The 19,645-nt window shown below is 37.0% G+C and overlaps 1 protein-coding gene across 1 annotated transcript in view; it reads right to left on the bottom strand.

Annotated features, from left to right (window-relative positions):
* Positions 1-309: 309 nt before the first annotated feature.
* The window catches only part of Chro (chromodomain-containing protein chromator), an 88,798-nt gene continuing 69,462 nt past the window's right edge, over positions 310-19,645 (bottom strand). Inside the window, exons 9-12 of the mRNA XM_083120741.1 lie at positions 19,073-19,158; positions 6,605-9,073; positions 4,377-4,484; positions 310-349 (exon numbers count right to left, since the gene is read on the bottom strand). Coding sequence (XP_082976867.1) covers positions 4,387-4,484; positions 6,605-9,073; positions 19,073-19,158 — 2,653 coding nt within the window. The 3' untranslated portion in view covers positions 310-349; positions 4,377-4,386. The remainder of the gene's footprint in view (positions 350-4,376; positions 4,485-6,604; positions 9,074-19,072; positions 19,159-19,645) is intronic.

Raw genomic sequence — 19,645 nt, 5'->3', positions numbered from 1 at the left:
AGCTTTGTGCTTAGTACGTACTTTTAATTTCTGGTTCATACCAGACTTTTATAAAACATCTTTATAAATGTGTTTTACATTGTAATACAGCGAACACATGCAAGTAATCTGATGCAAATGAAACAAAACATTTGTCTAAAACAATTGTACTTGGTATCATCTGAAAGCACATGGAAATATTTTGAACACCATATGTTCCAAATACATTTTTTTTTCTCTCCAATTTCTATGTGCTTACTATATTAACACACAAGAAATATACATAAATTATATTCTATTATTTTACAATCTTAAGGTACATAGTGTTCCTTTTTATGGCTCCGCAGTGAGATATCTTCTAGATTTCAACCTGCAAAGAGAAATATCCATTATAATGTACAGGGGTTTCCTTTACAATAAACATGATGATAATTCATAATAGTACAAAAATTTATCCTATATGGTTGTTACATACACTAAAGAACCCTAGACTCCAGTAGCAGATTCAAGAATGGCAGGGCGATTTTCAGTGTTTCAAGGGCATACTTTTCAAATGTGCAGTGCTGGGAAAAAAACTTAGAAGGAAAACTATTTTCCGTGGACATTTAGTGTTTTTTTTTTCCTCTCTCAATGTACTGTACTCTTGTTGGAAGAGAAATTATGGTATTGCATTCCAACCAGAATTAGAAAGCAAATAAATGTAAATTTTAAAAAAAATCCTTTTGATGAGCCCCTGTGGCTCCGTCAGTAAAACGATGTGAACAAGGTCGTACAACCATGCAAAGTTATGTTGATAATAATTCAAAACTTTGTCCTCCCAAAAATTTAACCAAAATAATAATAATAATAATAATAAATTTAAAAAAATGAAGTTGGAATCTTTACTGAACATGGCAAAATTCACTACTTTTCAAGGTCAACAGAAAGACGTATCATCTGAAAAATAAAAACTTCCTCTATAATGTGGATACATTTTATTTTGCAATGAAATGCTGCCACTATCCAAGGTTCAAAGTATGTGGACAAGTATTATTATTGCATTATAAATTCATTTTGGTTCTGGACACTGGTATTGTAGCCATCTATTCATCAATTGGCGATGAGGTATTTATAAACTTTGAAGACTATGTACATATACATCCATATACATCAGAAAATTGATCTCTCTCTCTCTCCACAAACCCAAATTCTTACCTTCCTGTTCAATTGGATAGAGGTTTGTTTCAGTGCCACATAATGCCATTTGTAATGACCCTGCGTGGTTGCCACATTTAACGATCCTATGTGGTTGCCTTATTCTTTAAATTATTTTATTAAAGATGATTAAGAAAGCATGTGAAATGCCCTGCGAGGCTTACACATTCAGTTTATCTTTAATTTAATCTTGGGTGCATTGTTGTTAAACATGAAACTTGTATTGTTGTACTTCTTTGTCTTGTGCATTGATTTAAAGTTGTTTCTGTAACGTTAATTTGTTTAGCACACAATGGTTAAGATTGTATTAACACGTACTTTTAGTAACTTTTTATGTTAGTGATTTTTACAATGTAAAAACATGATAATTCATGGCGCATGGGTAATTTGAAGGGAGTTTGAAACGCTGCAGCCAGCTTAGTTCCGATCTTCTCCACCTGCCTCTGTGCTGCCACCAAAACAGTATATAAACGGTGCAGCGAGGCCTGGAGCTCAGTTGCATGCGAAACACCTGGTTCCCAATTCTAGTCTGGATGCTGCCCCGACCAGTTTTTATTGGTGGACTTTCTACCTTTCCTTACTAAACCCCGCAAGCTCTGAGACTACAGCTGGTTCAGGGACGTCGCGACGGGTGGTCAGGTGTCCACTCAAACAAATTCAAGATGTCATTTTTTAGGAAAATATGAATGCTTCAATAAGAAAAAGTACTGTCTTGTCTAGACTCTGTCCACATTTTTTGTTATGAATATTGTCCATACTAGAAAGTGTCTCAAATTATCATGTAAGAAATTTCACTCATTTACTGTTTATGGATTTATATTAATTTACCTAGTAATAAAAGGAAAATTGTTAGAAAATGTCTATATTGATGAATAATACCTGTCAAATGTAACTCTTATTTAAAACTTGAAACATGATCTAGTCAATACTTCTGTGGTTAGAAGTAGTGCAATATCTGGCTATAGGAAAAGTGCACGTTTTCCGAGGTGGAGAGTACAAAATCATACAGAATGAAACAAATATATTAAAACAACCAAACACGTAAATAAAAAACATGTTACTTCCATATGGAATGTTTGCCCCTGGAATGAAAAAGAACTTCCAGGCTTCCTAATCCTAGTGTTTTGGGTAATGGATGTTTTATTTTGATAGTATGATAATAATCAGAGGGTGGCAACTTCATACAAACATGTGGAGGATGGAGCAATATTAACAATAATATTTTTTTTAAATGTAAAATAGCCTACTTCTTGAGGAATTTGAAGAGCAGAAAGTGCTTTGCCCTCTATAGTCTATGCCTATGGTAATAACTGTAAATAAATGAAACTTTTTCCAATAGTTTTAAAGGGCTATGAACAAAAGAATAAGAATAATTGCTACGCTCCTTGGTGTAGTGTATAGCGCACAGGAGGAACGTTGCACATTTCATATATTTTGGAAAGTTCACCTTGAAAACCAGGAATTATACTTGAATTTTTTCCTGGTCCTAGAGTGGCTTGAATTTTTTCATAGTCCTCGAGTGGCCACCCTGATGTTGCTTTTTACTCGCTCTTGCTTGTAGAATTTAAGGGTCGGGGGGGGGGGGGGGGTGTAACTTTCTATTTTTTAAAAGTTGCAGCCCGAGCATTACATATCCTCATAGAGTGATTTTTGTACTTTGAAACCAGAAAGGACTCAACGTGCTGTACATGCTTAAGCCAATGGAAAACCACCTCAATGGGTTGTTGCATCATGGAATTCAATTTCATTTACTAATTTTAGTTTTTTAGAGGACTTACATAAATTTTTATTCGATGTTGGTTCCTTTCAGACCACTTTTATAGTTTTCTGAAAACTTCCAAATGTCTTACTACAAACCTCTGTTCACATTCAGTTAAGTCCTCGAAATGTTTCTGTCTCCCATCAAATGAGCACACAATGCGGTACAAAACCAGAGGTACCAGGTTTGGACCTTAGGCATGGTTGCCTTATCGCTATTTATTCATTCATATTGATGCAGGTGTGACTTACTCACGTAGTATAAATTATCAGTACAATATAAAAAATAATTTATAAAATACTTAAAAGTACTTAAGTTGGTGAGTATATGATTTCCGTGAAACTACGTTTCGGGGTGTAACTACTCCCTTCATCAGGTAGATGAGCTATGCCAATTTAATTATACCATTGGCTGCTTCCAACAAGACATGGATCAAGAGGTGAAGGTAAAAAGAAGGTAAAGTGTTCCCCTGTGCTTAGCACCACGCCATGAAGGCGTATAGGGGGTGTGGGGGTAACGCCCCACACTTTCTTGATCCGGTCGTGAATGGGGGTGATGTGATCAGCATCATGCCCCTGACCACCTTTACCCCCCAGGGTTTCCCCCAGGTACCCATGTTATTCGACGCTGGGTGGGTGCCGGGGCCGCTTCCATCGTTAGAAAAGTTCCCGGATTTGAACCGGCTGGGGATCGAACCCGGGATGGTAAAAATGGATAAAAGGTTAAAATGTGATATAAGGCAGCTGAACATGTGTAGGTGCCTTATTCCTACCATTACGTTAGAATCCTGATGCAAGAATCTGTGTTTTTAACATGTTTTAGAAAATTTGTTTTAGACTGTTTTTACGGATTCTTGCATCAGGATTGTAATGGTAATGGTAAGGAACAATTTTAGAATGATGTAAAGGCAAATTTAGCACCAACTTAGGCATTTGCGAATAAATTTAAAGGGATCTGTTGGAGGAGGGGAAGAAAGGAAATTATGCCTATGCTATTAAAAAGTGGATAAATTACTGAATATATGGTTAATTTATTTCCTTCACATTGGACATTATATTTACAAAATATGCTCTATTCCAGTCTTTATTGTCAATTAATGTTTGTTACAGTTTTTAACTCAATTCCGATCAGCTGAATTTGAATTGAAAAGAAAGAAGATATTTCAGGAGGTTATACGCCACTAGAAGGGCGTATAACCTTTTCCCTATCGTGTACTTATTGGCTCCAAAATTTTCCATCCTGGGAAAGTTTCCAGCTGGAAACATCGCCACTTTACGAACATCCTCTCTTGGTGCTCAGAACCAACCAAAAGACGAAGATAATAGTGGGTGTTACTTCAATAAGGTTGGATTTCTCCTTCACCATAGCTATTATGATTAATAATGAAAAATGGAAAATACCATAAAGAAAAGAAAAACATTTCAGAGTTGAAAGTAGTAATTACCTGTGGCATTTTATTTGTCCAGTTCCAGAGCTGCATATTGTTGCTCATCAACTTCCGTAATGACCATCTGTCCATCAGGTAACAAAAGGACAATTCTCCTGGTTTCACCTAACACAGAAAAAGAGAAGTAAGCATAAGTTTGTTTACATTATTATATATGCATGGTTTCTGGCAATATGCTTTCTGATATATTTGGTGGAGAACAGTCCAGAGAGGGAATTTTACTTCACTGTGGGTCAATTATTTTTAAGTAAAGAACACTAAAATAAATACTAAACTTTTATCCCTGTATTCTTTTATTTTCTTACACCACATTTAAAAAATGAGCACTGAAATGGAATACATTTTTTCAAGTCCCTGGGTTATAGGAATTGCCCAGTTTCAAGTATTGAAGTGCTAAATTTCTCTCTGGTGATTTTTTTTTCTCAAGGTAACAGGATATATATAAAACAAATATCTGCCAAAATATACCCATAAAATGAAGTGTAAGATGTTTAGATAAGTACAAATCATGTTGGCACAAGGCATAAGCTATGCTTTAATGAATTCAATTAACACTAGTATGTTTCTGTGCATTTTTAAATTTTTGGCTCCTGAAGAAGAAACATGTCGAATTTTTTTCAGAAGTAGGAGTTACGAATAAATGTAGCTAAGGAGTGATGGGGAATTAGCTATGCAATTGTTTACATTGCATTCGAAAGTCAACACCATCTTGTAATTGAAGAATATTATGCATTTGTTTTACTTTACATAGCATTTTGTAGCTCTGAGTCACACTCAACCTCTCAAATCAATGGATGCCTGGCAAGGCAGTAAGAGCATGGTGCTGATCACATCACGTTGACTATGACCAAGATCAAGAATGTGTTGAACCCTGCCTCTACACCCCCGTATGTCTTCATGGCATGGTGCAATGCACATGCGATAGCTTTAGGTTTATAAAAATAACTTATTAATTTTTATGATCTGTGATTTGTTATATGAAATATGAACACAACACTCCTGTAGTATACTATAGAGGTTGTCAATGACAAGCTACACATAGCTCATATGGATAGTATCAGAAGTTTGTGAATGGATGGCTAAATTACACTTTGCCTGCAGGTTCTGCATCCAGATCTGTATTTAGTGTAGCGATAATTAGCAACTCTAATATATTAGAATCATTATATAATAAAAAATAACAAGCTTTGGTATATTAATCAGCAAATGTATGTAAAAAAAATATATCTTTATACATCGGTCAGAGTCAACTATTGCTATCTCGATAACTATTACAGGGTGTCTACCAAAATAATAAATCCAAAATTCTAGACTATTTCATGACACTTTTTTAGTTTTTCTTAACTTTTATTTATTTGACCCCTACTTAAGTAAAGTTGGAAATTAGCAATTATGAAAACAAATATTTATTTAAGGAAAAAACCCTACCAAAGTCCAGTTAAGATGAAAACTGAAGCTGTATTTAACAAGAGAATGACTTGCTTTATCTATTACTGCATTTGGCAGACTAGAGAGACACTGGCGTCTTGACTCACAGCCAGTATAATCTTACGTGTGGCTCATGTTGTTGTCCCTGTATATTTGCGATTGTCCATTCATTCATCTTATCTTACCACCATTCATCCTCATCTTTGCGATTAGCCAAAAGGGGTAGAAAAGTGAAGTAAAATTAGCAAAATCATCATTCAGTCATTCTGATAGCAAAAATTCTTGACCACAAGTATAATTTCTTTACCTTTTATTGACTTCTTTACTTTTTCTTGGTAGACACCCTGTATCAGAACTACAGATAAATTTTGGACTTAATAGTAACTCAATGTAACCTAAATTAAAGCTGTGCTAGACCTTTGGCCGATGTGAGGGCAGTTTTTTTTTTTTTTTTTTTAAATTTTCCTCTATTTTCCAAAAACCATCATGATATTCCATTCCTTCTAGAGCATTCATGCGAATCTTTGTGTGGTTTGCTTTCACTATTGTCTAAGTATTATCAATAGTTTAATAAACTTACATAATTATGAAATTATTTTGAACTGTTATTTTTAATTTATGAAAAATATCAAGCTTTCCGTTTAACAGCAAAAATTACTTTTGGGTCATTTTTTTAATAATATTAAGGTCATTCTATGGGTCATTATTTTTTTTAAAGATTTTTTAGGTCATGAACTTCCGAACCCTAATTATAAATTGTAAACAAGATAATTTAATGTTGATGTTATCGCACTTACCTTTGTCAGCTGATGCAGCTTCTACTTCAGCATCCTGCTCAACAGATGCCACCACTTGAGCTTGCTGTTCTTCATTGGGCATTTGCACTACTGATGTCATCATCAATGTCTCATCCTCTTTCACATAGAATTGGGAACACCCAACATCTCTTTGCACTTCTTCTGGAGGAAGAAGGTGTGCTACAGCCTCGGCTATCGCAGTGTCTAAAGTCAATAAAGCAGCATTTCCCCCTTCGACATCTTGCTGTTCCGCTATCAACACTGAGTCACTCCCGCCACACACGGCAACAATTTCCCTTTCATTTGATGGATTGGAAGTTTGGGACACAGTCATTGTAACACCATCTTTGGTGGTGTATGTTGTCTGCGACACTGGCAACGCAATACCCTCTCTTAAGTGCGATTTTGAAAGGGCATTTTCTGTAACGGACACTGTTTTACCTCCAACATAGTTCTCGGACACTTCCAGAGTCATAACTGGCTCATGTTCCTGGGAAACCGAGAGTTTCCCGCCAGCTTTCGTACCACTGGTTTTCACGAAAGTTTCGCCAGGCTGTCCCTGGACACCCATAACAGTATGGCCTAAGAGCCTTGTGATGCTTGATTTTGGTAACACTACAGACTCCCCTGCCTCATTTGTTCCAACCGTTTGCAACACTGCTACTGTCCCACCTACAGGTAATGGACTACTACTCGAACCTAACACTGTTAATGAGTCACTTTGTTGGTTGGTAGCACCAGCACAGGTAACTATTACTGTTGAACCTTCTTCCGTCTGATGAATAATGCCTGTACTCTCGTCTTTTAGTTCAATCTTTGTCTCCAAGTCTGCTTCAATCTTCATTCGCTCCTCCTCCTTAGCTTGCAACACTGCCAGGAGACTGTCAAGATCACCTGGATCCTTTGGTTCTTCTCCTTCACTCAATACATCCCCGCTCAGAGGGCAAAGTGTGAATGGTGGTGGAGGGCTTGGAGGCTTGTCAGGATCTACTGGTTGGAAATCAAAATCATCAAATTCACCTTCAGAATCAATGCTACTTGCATCGGAAAATATGGGTTTCCTATTGGACTTATGCTTCTTTGGAGGTTCCATTTCCTCTGCATCCTCGTTAATGGCTGCAGCCAAAACATCTGACAAGTCTGACGTGTCAGATAATTTGATGATTGAGGAATTTGCTTGCTTAGACTTGCCGTTCAGCAACGAGGGCTGCAATTGGCTTAGAACAGGTTTCAGAAGCTTTTCTAATGCTCGCTGTTGCTGCTTGGGTTTCATACCGGTTTTTGGCTTCCCACCAGCCCTTATGATGAAATTTGGTTGAGGAGGCTTACTCCCTATGGTAGTTTGCCCCGTTAATCTAACCGATGGTGTCATATTCAATACAGTTGGCGATTTGGTTTGAGATATTGGTGGCACAGACATTATTACAGGTGGTTTTGGTTTGACTGGCCTCAGAGGAGATTCTTTTGCAATTGGGGACTTCTCTTTGAATGGCATCTTCACTACATCTTCTGATTCATTCATTGAATGAACACTAACTATCTTTATATTAGATGAATCTTTATTCTCAAGAGATTTCCTTACTTCGCCCACAGCAGACTTCTTTATAACTCCACTCTGATATGGCCCATCCGAACTTGTAATGATTACTTGATCAGAGCCCATTACGTTTGGATTTAACACACATTTTTTGACAATTGGAACTTTGCCCTGGCTATCTCCGGCTGGCCTTCTCACGATTCCACTTTTCACAGTGCCAGATTCATTGCTGACTACCACAACCTGATCGGTGCTCTTGAGTGTTGTTGATGCAGTTTTCTTCGTAATACCACCAGCAGGTAACTTACTTTTGTTTGGTGATTGAAGATAATTTGTACTTTCGTCAGGTATTACTGTGGATGAAGCTGGTTTCTTCATAACTCCACTGCGAGGTGCATTTCCCTTGCTGGAATCAGTGATGATAACAATCCCACTTTTCTGATTAGTTAAGTCCTCAAAGGGTTCTCGTCCTGGGGTGGAGTCTGCATTGCCATGTTTGCTAGCCACCACATAAACACCTGAAGACAATTTTGGAAGAGAATTTGGGTTAACTTTCAAAACACCTTTAGCATTGGCTACAAGAACAGGGTGGCTTGGCTTGAGTGTCTTCTTGTGCTGGCTCACAGTTTTTGCCTTTGAAAGGAATCCAGCTTTATGTACTGCACTTTTCCCTTGATAAGAGGCAGTTTTCTTTGCACTTCCTTTAAGTGGAGACCTTTCTGAAATGCCACCTGTGATGCCGGAACCTACCAGAAGCTTTTTATTCCCTTTCTTGGACAGTCTCTCTGTCTCGCTGTCACTGCCAAGTGAGGGAACATAATCATCACTCATCTCACCTTCCAGATCATCATCAAAATCAAATTTTAATTTCTTTTTCTTTACAGGTTCCGATTCATTGCTTTCTTCTTCTGATGATGAATGACGCCTCTTGTCTGAAAATAGAATATTTGTGTAAGAGCATAGCTATAACAGGGAGAACTTTAAATTTGTAATATACAACAGCAGTTCTTCAACTTTCATTTAACTTATTCTTGTTATTGAAACCAAACCCCCTCCCAATGACTTAACTCAATATTTGAAGTCCTGAAGTGCATCAGATTGATTTGCTTTATTTTATGTTGCGAAGATGGGTATGAGTGATGATATGATGAAAAATTGATGAAAACCTCCATGCTCAGGCCAGGATTCGAACTCAGGACCCCTGGCGTTGTAGCGTGATGTGCTAACTACTCTGCCACGAGGGCCATCTAAAGTGCATCAAAATGGCCATTTGAAGTTGCTCATCAATTGTTCTTTGTTACAATTATACAAGTTATTGCAATATGTCATGTTAGTGCTGCATGTCTTGTGCTCTTGTTACATGCAGTGAGACTGTTTATTATTTCTCACAATTGTGTGTTTGTATCAAAAGTTCCAATAGACAGAAATAAACTGTCTTTGTTCACTGATGATCTGAAATATCAATTTTGTTATAAACACTTTCTAATATTATTAAAAGCCCTAAACGTACTGTCACATTTTACTGAGCAAGCTGTGGAGTACATTTAGTTACAAGTAGGTTTATATAACAATTGACAGTCTGTTTTCCTTGGACCTTCACAGGATGTATAAAAGCTCGTAACATTCTTCCAGCCTCTTTGGGCTTATTGGGAGGGTAGGACAACCCCGAGGGTGCATGGATCAAAGATTAAGAACTGGTGATATTACGCAATATACATTTCAATCAACCTGTAGTAGAGGAGACCCTTTTCATTTACAAAAAATCATGGTAGGAGGTTTTCTAGTGCATACCGTCAAACTTGCAGATATGGACAAAAGTATCATAGAGCTGAGGTTAACCACCTCTAGAATTGCGTAAGTTAGTCAAAAAAAGTAGAACCATTATTTCATCATAAAAATAAGGATATCAAACTGTTCACACAAATATCACATCCATACTCTACAGTGGATGTTTTCCCAGTGTAACTTTACATATACAAGTTCAAAACAACATCATTCTCCAAGTAAATCCTCTGGCTCTGAATTTAACAAGGTATTGCAAAGTAACGAAGTATCATACCAATTAATTGGTAACACATTACACATGCATGTACTTGATAACTCTGGCCCTCCCTAGCAAGCAAAGTTTGAAAGTGAGGGGAAAAAAGGTAACTTTTTATAAAACTTCTCTTTCAGCAAGTCACAATAATCACCACGATGAACAAAATTAAATAAAGAATTTCTAAGATATAGTACTGTTACGTAGCTACAATCATACATGGCTGAAAACATTCTTGAATGTTCGTATAACCACCATTACCAAATAAGGAAATAAAATTTTAAAAAGTACTTAGATTTTAAAAATTTTTTTCAACGTTTCTGTGTGCTGCAATCCCAACCTTCTTATTTTAATCTTTTGAACTTTTTCTTTCCTTCTTGTTTCGACATACTTTATGCCTTTCAAACTCCTATGAATATCCTGGAAATGGGACACACATGTAAAGAAATATCAGAAGAGAAACCATTTGTAAGTACCTTTTCTTATTTCATAGTGGAACCTTGGATTTACATTTTTCAGGGGTCCAAGGTGAAAAATAAATAAATATGGGAATATGTAAAACCCAGTAAAACTGAATAGTGGAAAAATATAAAATCGAGGTGGCACTGTATTTTCTAAAACATTGCGATACGACACCCAGGGTCTTGGGTTCGAATCCCGGCCCAGGCATGGATGTTTGTGAGTGTCCATTCATCAATTTCATCATGTCATCACTCATCCCCATCTTTGCAAATTAGCCAAAAGTGGCACAAAAAGCGAAGTAAAATAAAGCAAATCAATAAATCAAAACCCTGCAGAAACAGAATTTAAAAAAATGGTACAGTACTAACATCGCAGCTATGTGCACTAGGTTGTTGCGTTTCAAAGGGAAACAACATTCCACCACTTGGTCCAGCGAAATAACATGAAAGTTAATCATATAATAATGCGACAAGACCTGAAAAATGTACTCAATGGAACAGGAAATGTCTCACTGATTCTGTAAACATTCGCCACACACACACAAGGCAGAAATGAATTCCCCGACTCTTTCCAGTTTTTCCATACAACTTTAAAATAAATTTCCATGTCATTCTGTGGTGTTTTAATAAAGTATTAAGTGTTAAACTGCACTTGCTATTCAAGAGAAAAAAGTTTATTCAATATTGTTCACAACAAATGAACAAATGTGAAAATGTGAAAAGGCATTTTTACATAGAATATATTCCCACTAAGAAGATGGTTCAAGAAAAAGGTACAACTTATTTTCATTTTAATTGAGAGAAGAAAAAAAAAGCCCACTCGATTTTCCTTTATTTTTCAGGTACAGTATGCACCAAAATATACAGTACTGTATTGCATTCGTGATATGCGAGTTTCAGTACTGTATATTTTGGCACGTACCGTATTTGTTATATTTTCAGAATTCACCAACATATTCCATAAGATTTTCACTAATATGCTGATTTCCCATACTTTCTCAGTTTTCAAATCAATGGGAACTCTGCTGAGGCTTTTCAATTGTAGAAATATGGAAATGCATATCAAAAATGTCAAAAATTTCAACCTAAGACCTAAAAATTCTACCAAATTAGTCCCGACTTGAATATATTTTTCACTCTATTATTTTAACTGTATGTGTAGACTACCTTATGTTAACTGTGAATTTTTAGTGAATAAGCCAAAGCTACTATTTCTTTCTTTTGAAATGACAACTGTATTCCCTTTAAGAATTAGCAACTTCTAGCTCTTGCAGGATCTGACTCATTTTTCAAAACTGAATTCAAAACTTTTCCACGTACAAGGTTGCCAGGCAAAATACTTTTTTTCTTTCTTTCTTCTTTCCATGTTAACCTACTTATGTTATCATCTTGTATACCACTTGGCAAAATTGAGAATATTGTCATGATCTTTGTATTACTTAACAGGGTGGAATTCCTATAAACAGTAATTATATGAATGTTTCACATATATACAAACAGGAAGAAGTATGGTACCAAGATTATTAACCTTTTGGAGCCCAAGGCCATTTTCATAGGTAATCAATCCCCTTGGTACCAGAGCAGATTTTGAGCAAAATGCAGAGTTTCAATTAAATGAGTGTAGATCGGAGGCTAATTGCCCTAGAGAGATGAGTGATATACCGTTGTACGCAGAATGAACCAGAGATTCAGACTATATAAAATTTATGTAAATTCGGCATACATGTGGCAGGGGGGGAGGGGAGAACTCCAGAGATTCCAAAAATTTCGGAAAATTCCCCCAAGAAAAAAGTACATGACAGTGTCGACATGCACATGGATATTATAGCTGGCATGTAAGGAATACAAAAATATTTGCATTATTATCGTATGACCAATGTAACGTGAGTTGTAGCCCCAAAAGGAATGGTCAGCATGCCACTGATTCAAGATTCAAAATGCAGCGTTACTTTGAAATGACTGTAGCTCAGAGGCTAATTGCCCTAGAGAGATGAATGATATACCATTGTAAGTAAAGTAAAAGTAAAGTGCTCCCCTGTGCTTAGCACCATGCCATGGAGGCATATAGGGGGTGTGGGGGTAACGCCCCACACTTTCTTGATCCGGTCATGAGTGGGGGTGATGTGATCAGCATCATGTCCCTGACCACCTTTACCACCCGGGGTTTCCCCCAGGTACCCATGTCATTCGACGCTGGGTGGGCACCGGGGCCGCTTCCGTTAGAAAAGTTCCCAGATTTGAACCAGCCAGGGATCGAACCTGGGACCTTGAGCATGGGAGTCAGACGCATTACCGACTGAGCCACCGCGGCCACTGATATACCATTGTACGCGGAATGAATCACAGATTCAGATGATATAAAATTTATGAACATTCGGCGTATATGTGGAGGGGGGGATCCCCAAAAAAAATTGGTTTCCCCCCTGTCCCCCAGAAAAAAAGGACATGAAAAGGTCAACATGCACATAGAAATTATCACTGGCATGTAAGGAACACAAAAATATTTGCATTATTATCATATGACCAATGTAACGTGAGTTGTACCCCCAAAACGAAAGGCCTGCATGCCACTGTCTCGAAAGGCCTGCATGGCACTGTCTCAAGCTTTGTTTGGTTCAAGGTCTCGCACAACCTTCCAGGAGGAAAACCTAGAACGGAGTGAAAAAAGACCGCCAATTCTTGCAGCTACTTCCAAATTCTATTTTTAGACAATGCAGGGTAACCTTTGTAGCCACTTGTGAAACACTTGTGCTCAAGAACAAAGGCTTTTCTTCAGCATGCCTCAAACTTCCATTCTTACGACACAGCCAACAACCCCTATTCCCCCTCCCCCAACCCCCACCCCCTTGCTTGCACCCAGACGGAAAACATTCCTTTTGACCTCGGGTACCGATAAACAAACTTCCTTCGAATGTAGTTACCAGGGATGCGGGAAACGCATTGCCTTAGAACAACAAAAGCCAGCCTTCCTTTGTCAGCAATTTTTTTTCCCTTGAAAAAAGATGGAAAAAAGAAATCGCCTTTTTCCCTGCTATTTTCATGAAAAAAAACTAGCAACAATCATTTCTGTTAAATACACGTGTTAACAACAATATGAAAAAAGAAAATCTGAATTCTAGCCCAAAAATAGCGAAGTTGTAATGTAAAAACTATGACCTTAACAAAGCATCCCGATTGAGACTATCGGGCACCCGAGGGTTACATACGAGCATCTAAAGGTTAATGGTGTTGCAAATAATACTGGAGGAATCACTATCCTCAATCTGTGACCTTCAGTTTATAAACAAAAAAGGATAATGCAAAAACTATCTAAGGACCATTCTGGAGACACCACAAAAGGATATAACATTCAGTGTTTCCTGTATTTGAAACTGGTTATGATACACAAGAAAAAGATTTTCTTTCATATAATATAATAACCCTTCGCATAACAGAACGTGAGGGCCAGTGCCTATCTTGCATCCTCTGGTGGGAGATCATACAACCAGTTACGGGGTGACATGTGGTCAGCACAACAAACCCCCAGTCGTTATTGTAGGTTTTTGATTGATTGATTGATTGATTTGCTTTATTTTATTTTGTTCTTTGTGCCACTTTTTGGCTAATTTGCAAAGATGGGGATGAGTGATGATATGATGAAATTAATGAATGGACACTCACAAACATCCATAAGCTGGCCAGAATTCGAACCCGGGATCACTAGCATCGTAGCACGATGTGCTAACCACTCTGCCACGGGGCTGGCTTGTAGGTTTTCTATGACCAGGTTACGCAACTCATTTGTAGTTCCCCATTATCCTCACCATGGTGGGTGGCCACTGGTCCCATTCAGAGGTCGAAATCTCAAGAGAAAAGTTGTTATGCTTCCCCCAGGAGACTTGAAGCTGTTCATGTCCCATAGCCAGAGCCCAAAGCTTGCACTTTAGACCACACGGGACGATTCTTTTTTTTTTTTTTTTTAAAAAAAAAAGGTAGTAAGCAGGTTGATAAAAAAAACTGATATCAAAATTAATGTGGAGATTTATTTCATGCTTATTTAGTAACAATACATGTGTCACCAGTCGGTTTTGAGAAATTTATCCACTTCCTACACGAAAGGGCACCTTGACTTCACAATTTCTGATTTTACATTTTCTACCTAATGCATCTAAGATCCTAGCCCCTTCCCCAACATTCTTGAAACAAGTTTCTTGTTTGCACATTTTCTGTATTTGTATTTATATTTTACGTCCCACGTCTGCCACTTTTGGCTAATTGCAATGATCGGAGTAAGTGATGATAAAGAACACCCATGCCAGGACTCAAACCCAGTAAGTTAGATCACACGAGCAAAATCAGCCATTTAACATGCTTTACCACCAAGCCAGCAAGGTTTCATTGGATATTAGGTTATCAATGCGTCTTTCAATCTATAGTGGAACCTTGATTTTACATTTTTAGGGAATCAAGATGAAGCAACTTAAAATGAAGGAAAACTTAATTTGCATTAAAAATTTACAATATAAATATACAATATATTGCTTTAATGGAATCATGACGATTAAATGTATTTTGTGGGAAAATGTAAAATCCAGGAAAGTAAAAATCTGGGTTCCAATGTGTCTCTGTTCTCTTATCCTGATGATGCAGATGGAAAATTGCTGAAATGTGATGACTTTTAAGGTGTTTACTCTTGCACTGTATTAGTTTCCTTTCCCCCTAGTAGAAATAGAAAAAAAAAGTTCTATTACTGTCATTTATAATGATAAGGAAGCATTGCGTCAGGGACACACACAATTATTTCACTACAGGCCAGAATTTGATTTGGTTTATTTTACTTTGATTTTCTGCCACTTTTGGCTAATTGCAAAGATGAGGATGAGTCAATGATATGATGAAATTGATGAAGGGACACTCACAGAGAGCACCCATACCCATCCAGGGGTTCGAACCCAGAATCCCTGGCATCAAAGTATGCTGTGCAAACCACTTTGCCAAGGATGTCGGCTACAGGCGAGAAGGTTTATCCTGGTACAGTTCCTGCCAAGAAATGATCTGTCATGTGAAGGTTGTTGTTGCCAAATGTGTGTTTCATGTAAACACTGTGACCGACTGTGTTGTTGCAGGAGTCATTCAGAAAGGCAAGCCAATAATATCAATGAGCTCTTCAAGCCCTTAGAAAGGACATTCTTTTCTAACCATCATCTGCTACCTGAGTGTACATTGCCTTCCCCTCCCCTTTGCTGTAAATGTGGCAATCAAGTGAACGGTAAGATCTGGCTGACCAAGAACAAAGCACATGCTGTCTCCATTCCTCCTCTTAATGGCTGGAAGTATGGCTCCGGTGTTGACTAGCAAGGTCTTCCAGCAGACAGCAAACCACAGAGTGATACCACGATAAACTTTCTGAGGCAAAGCGGCACCCTAAGTAAAACTCTTGTATCAAATGACACAGGCTTGCACTAATTTTGATTTTAAAAAATCCTTATTTTTCACTTCTTTCTGTATTGTTTAAAGCACCATACTTTAAAGTGTTTTTTTACTTGTGAATGTTTGTTGTATTGAAGTAGGATTTACAATATTGATTGCAAGTGCAACAGATTTTTCCATCTTTTTCACACCAGTTTTGTACAAAAAGTTTCAAAATATTGATTTGAAGAACTTAGTTTTTGACACTGACACCTTGCACTGTGGTGTGATATGAAGAATGCATTTTTAATAGTAACAGGGTGGCCACTCTAGGACCATGATAAAATTCAAGTATAATTCCTGGTTTTCAAGGCAAATTTCCATAAAATCAAGAGTACAAGCAGATGTTTTCTCTATTTCAATCTTAAGTATTACTGCCTCTCACCCTTCCCTGCCCACACACACAAATATTAAAAAATTCTAATTAAATTAAATTTAATGGTGTACATATTTAAAATATTTAAGGTGCAGAGTTTAGATTTGTTATTTTGCATACTCAGACTCGAAATACATCTAAAAACATAAGTCACAAATCTTGCGATATATAATAATCTACGAATTTTTTTTTATTCAATTGTATAAGAATTTCGAACTCAAATTTAACTAATGAACTTCAAGATATCTTGCAATATTATTCTGTCTGTCAGATAGATTGTTCTGCAAAGTACACTAACAAAGCACATGGATTGAGAGAGTTGTTTTATTTTCCACACAGCTTTCTTTTCATTCCTTGATAAAAATGAAAGCTAAACTGTGAACACTTGCTTCGGGGCATATATCAATATGTATAATTCAATGGGATTTGGATTAATAAAAGTTAAAATCTTTCACGTCTAGAGAGAAAATTCCCAGAGCCAATAATTCACACAGAATTCCCGGTGAGTAGTCACCCTGAGTAAATCACATCAAAGCAAATATAGTGCAACACCAATTTTACATTTTACCCCATTATACATTCAATCTTGATAGTCCCAACTAGAGTACTGCATAGGACCACTTTTGATCGTTCATACTCTTTTGGGTCTCCTTCCTTCGAGCATGCTACGCTCAAATGTATAGAATGAAATATAATTTCAATATGACAATAATCATATAAATATGTGTAAAAATCTGCCCTGGTAATTAAGGTAAAGTTCCCTGTGCATATAGCACCATGCCATGAAGGCACCTTTAGGGAATGTGGGGGGTAAAATCAGCAATTTTTGGGGTGATGTGATCAGCAGCATGCCCTGGTAGTTTCAGCCCATAATCTATTAAGTTCATGTATCGTTAGGCATTGGTAAGATAGACTAAAGTACATTTTAACATGAAGATGATGACTATGTTCACTGAAGTTTCTATTTCACTACGTCTTTCAGTTCATGATCCACATTTGAGGGCCCACTACAACAGACAAATTACGTTATACGTGAACTACTGGGCTTAGCATATACCAATTGTTTCGAGTGTACGAGCCTTATTCACTTCAGTGAAGAAGCTGTCAATTCCAAATGCTATCTAGCATCGTCTGTGCAAACTGTTAAGATGCTTGGGCAAAAACCCTCGCTGCAGTCATTCTAGTCCTAACATAGAAAAATGTTATAACATTTTCCTCTATTTTATATTTTCCTGCATTTTAAGTTTTTTCAGCTTGGTCCCCTGAAGAATGTAAAATAGAGGTTCCACTGTATTATTTAGTGCCAAACCAGAAATTTTAAAATACCATAAAAATATTAAGACATTTTCTTAAAAATGCAAAACTCATGTATGTGCTGTTTTTAAATACATTACTAAATATGCAGTAGCATCACACATCTGCTGAAAGTTAAAGGTCTTGTATTTTATATTAGACTGGGGCATTATCAGTTATGCACATCAGTAAATGCTATGACAGTTCTTTTGGCTGGTAATGGTAAAATTTTCATATTAGTATATATGCTGTACAAATATGAAATGTTTACCAACAAACTTCCAATGAAAAAATTACCAAATTAATGAACTTATAAATGGTTGGAACTTCAACAAAGATTCTTGTTAGTTACAAAAGAGAAGATCATCAAAATAATCTGTTCTACTTACAACCCAATTTATATTGATAATGCATTGATAATATTGACACACACACACACATATATATATATATATAATGGATAAAAGCAAGGAGGGCCAAAAAGGCTAAATAAAAATCAAAGAAGGAGAAAGGAAACACTCACCAGACAGTGGAAAATAATTCAAATTTTCGCTAGCTTAATCGTAGTTAGAGTAGGAAGAACCAAAACCTTTGTCCACACTGCCTATGTACACCTTCTTTTGGTTACAGTTGGGGATGTCAGATATACGGTATGCGCCAAAATATACAGTACTGAAACTCACGCATCTCGAACACGTGGTTGCATTTGTCGACGGGGCATAGCTCCAGCTGCACGTGAAAAGGAAGTTGTGTTGTGCAGTTGTTGTTGGAAATGGGTCTCTCGCCGGAGGAAAAAGTATTCATTGTTGAGCATTATTTCCACTCATACGGAAGCGGTCGTGAAGGTGGACCAAGTTTGAAAAAGGTGGCAGAACAATTCTGAGAGGAGTTAAATAAGACGGCACCCCACACTGTGGGGAACGTTAAAGGAGAGAGTGTTCAACTGTGAAGATCCACCAAAAACTGTGCCTGCATTACGTGATCAAATCATCTCGTTTTGCAGGAGTCTGCAGCAACCTTTGTTTCAGGATATGTTTGAGAATCTGCGTGAATGATATGAACACTGTCTACAGCGAGGCGGTGCACACTTGGAACACTTACATTATGCATACCGTGGTAAAAAAAACATGCTAATGTTATCCTCAGTAACGTATAATTCATAATAAGCAGCTTTGAGATGTACTTTTGTTCATCTTTTCATTTCAGTAATGTATATTTTGGTGTCGTACTGTACAAACATTTCCAGTGTCTAATAAGGTTTCCTATTTCCTACTATATCTTCATACGTATTTGTCTATTACTAGTGCAAACATACCTGATGCATCTTCACTTCTCTTAGTTATATTGCACCACACTTTCACCTGGTCCATAGCTTTTCTCTTGCTATTTCTAATTGGACGCCTGAAAAAATCAAGAACATTTAATTAGCAGATAATTAGCACCTATTACATATGTCTCTATTTATAAAATTAAAACAAAACTTGCAAATATGTAAATAAATCAAAGACCTAACAATATTATCTCTGGTCTTGGGTAAGAAAGATTTTTTTCCCCCGTTTATTAAATACTGGAATTGCATATAATTTATACTAAGCAATCTTGTTAATCAAATATACTCTTTGGATACTCAGTTCCTGGTATACTTCCAAGCTTTTGAGAGTTAACATTACTCTCATCTTCTGAGCTTTCAGAAGTTAATGTCGATCTAAATGCTTCAAGACACACTTAGTAGGCACAACAAACACCACGAAAAATGGTTTTTGCTTTCTCCCATCCAACCACCTAACCAAAGTACCACATCCAACGTTGCTCACAAACCAACTGACAAAATAGCCAAAAAAAAATCTGCAATACAAGTGATCCCCTTCCCAAAGTGAATATGCTGCAG

The sequence above is a fragment of the Lepisma saccharinum genome, chromosome 4 (assembly GCF_977018435.1).
Source record: "Lepisma saccharinum chromosome 4, izLepSacc3.1, whole genome shotgun sequence".
NCBI classification, from domain to species: domain Eukaryota; kingdom Metazoa; phylum Arthropoda; class Insecta; order Zygentoma; family Lepismatidae; genus Lepisma; species Lepisma saccharinum.
This window is presented reverse-complemented; position numbering and strand designations above follow the sequence as displayed.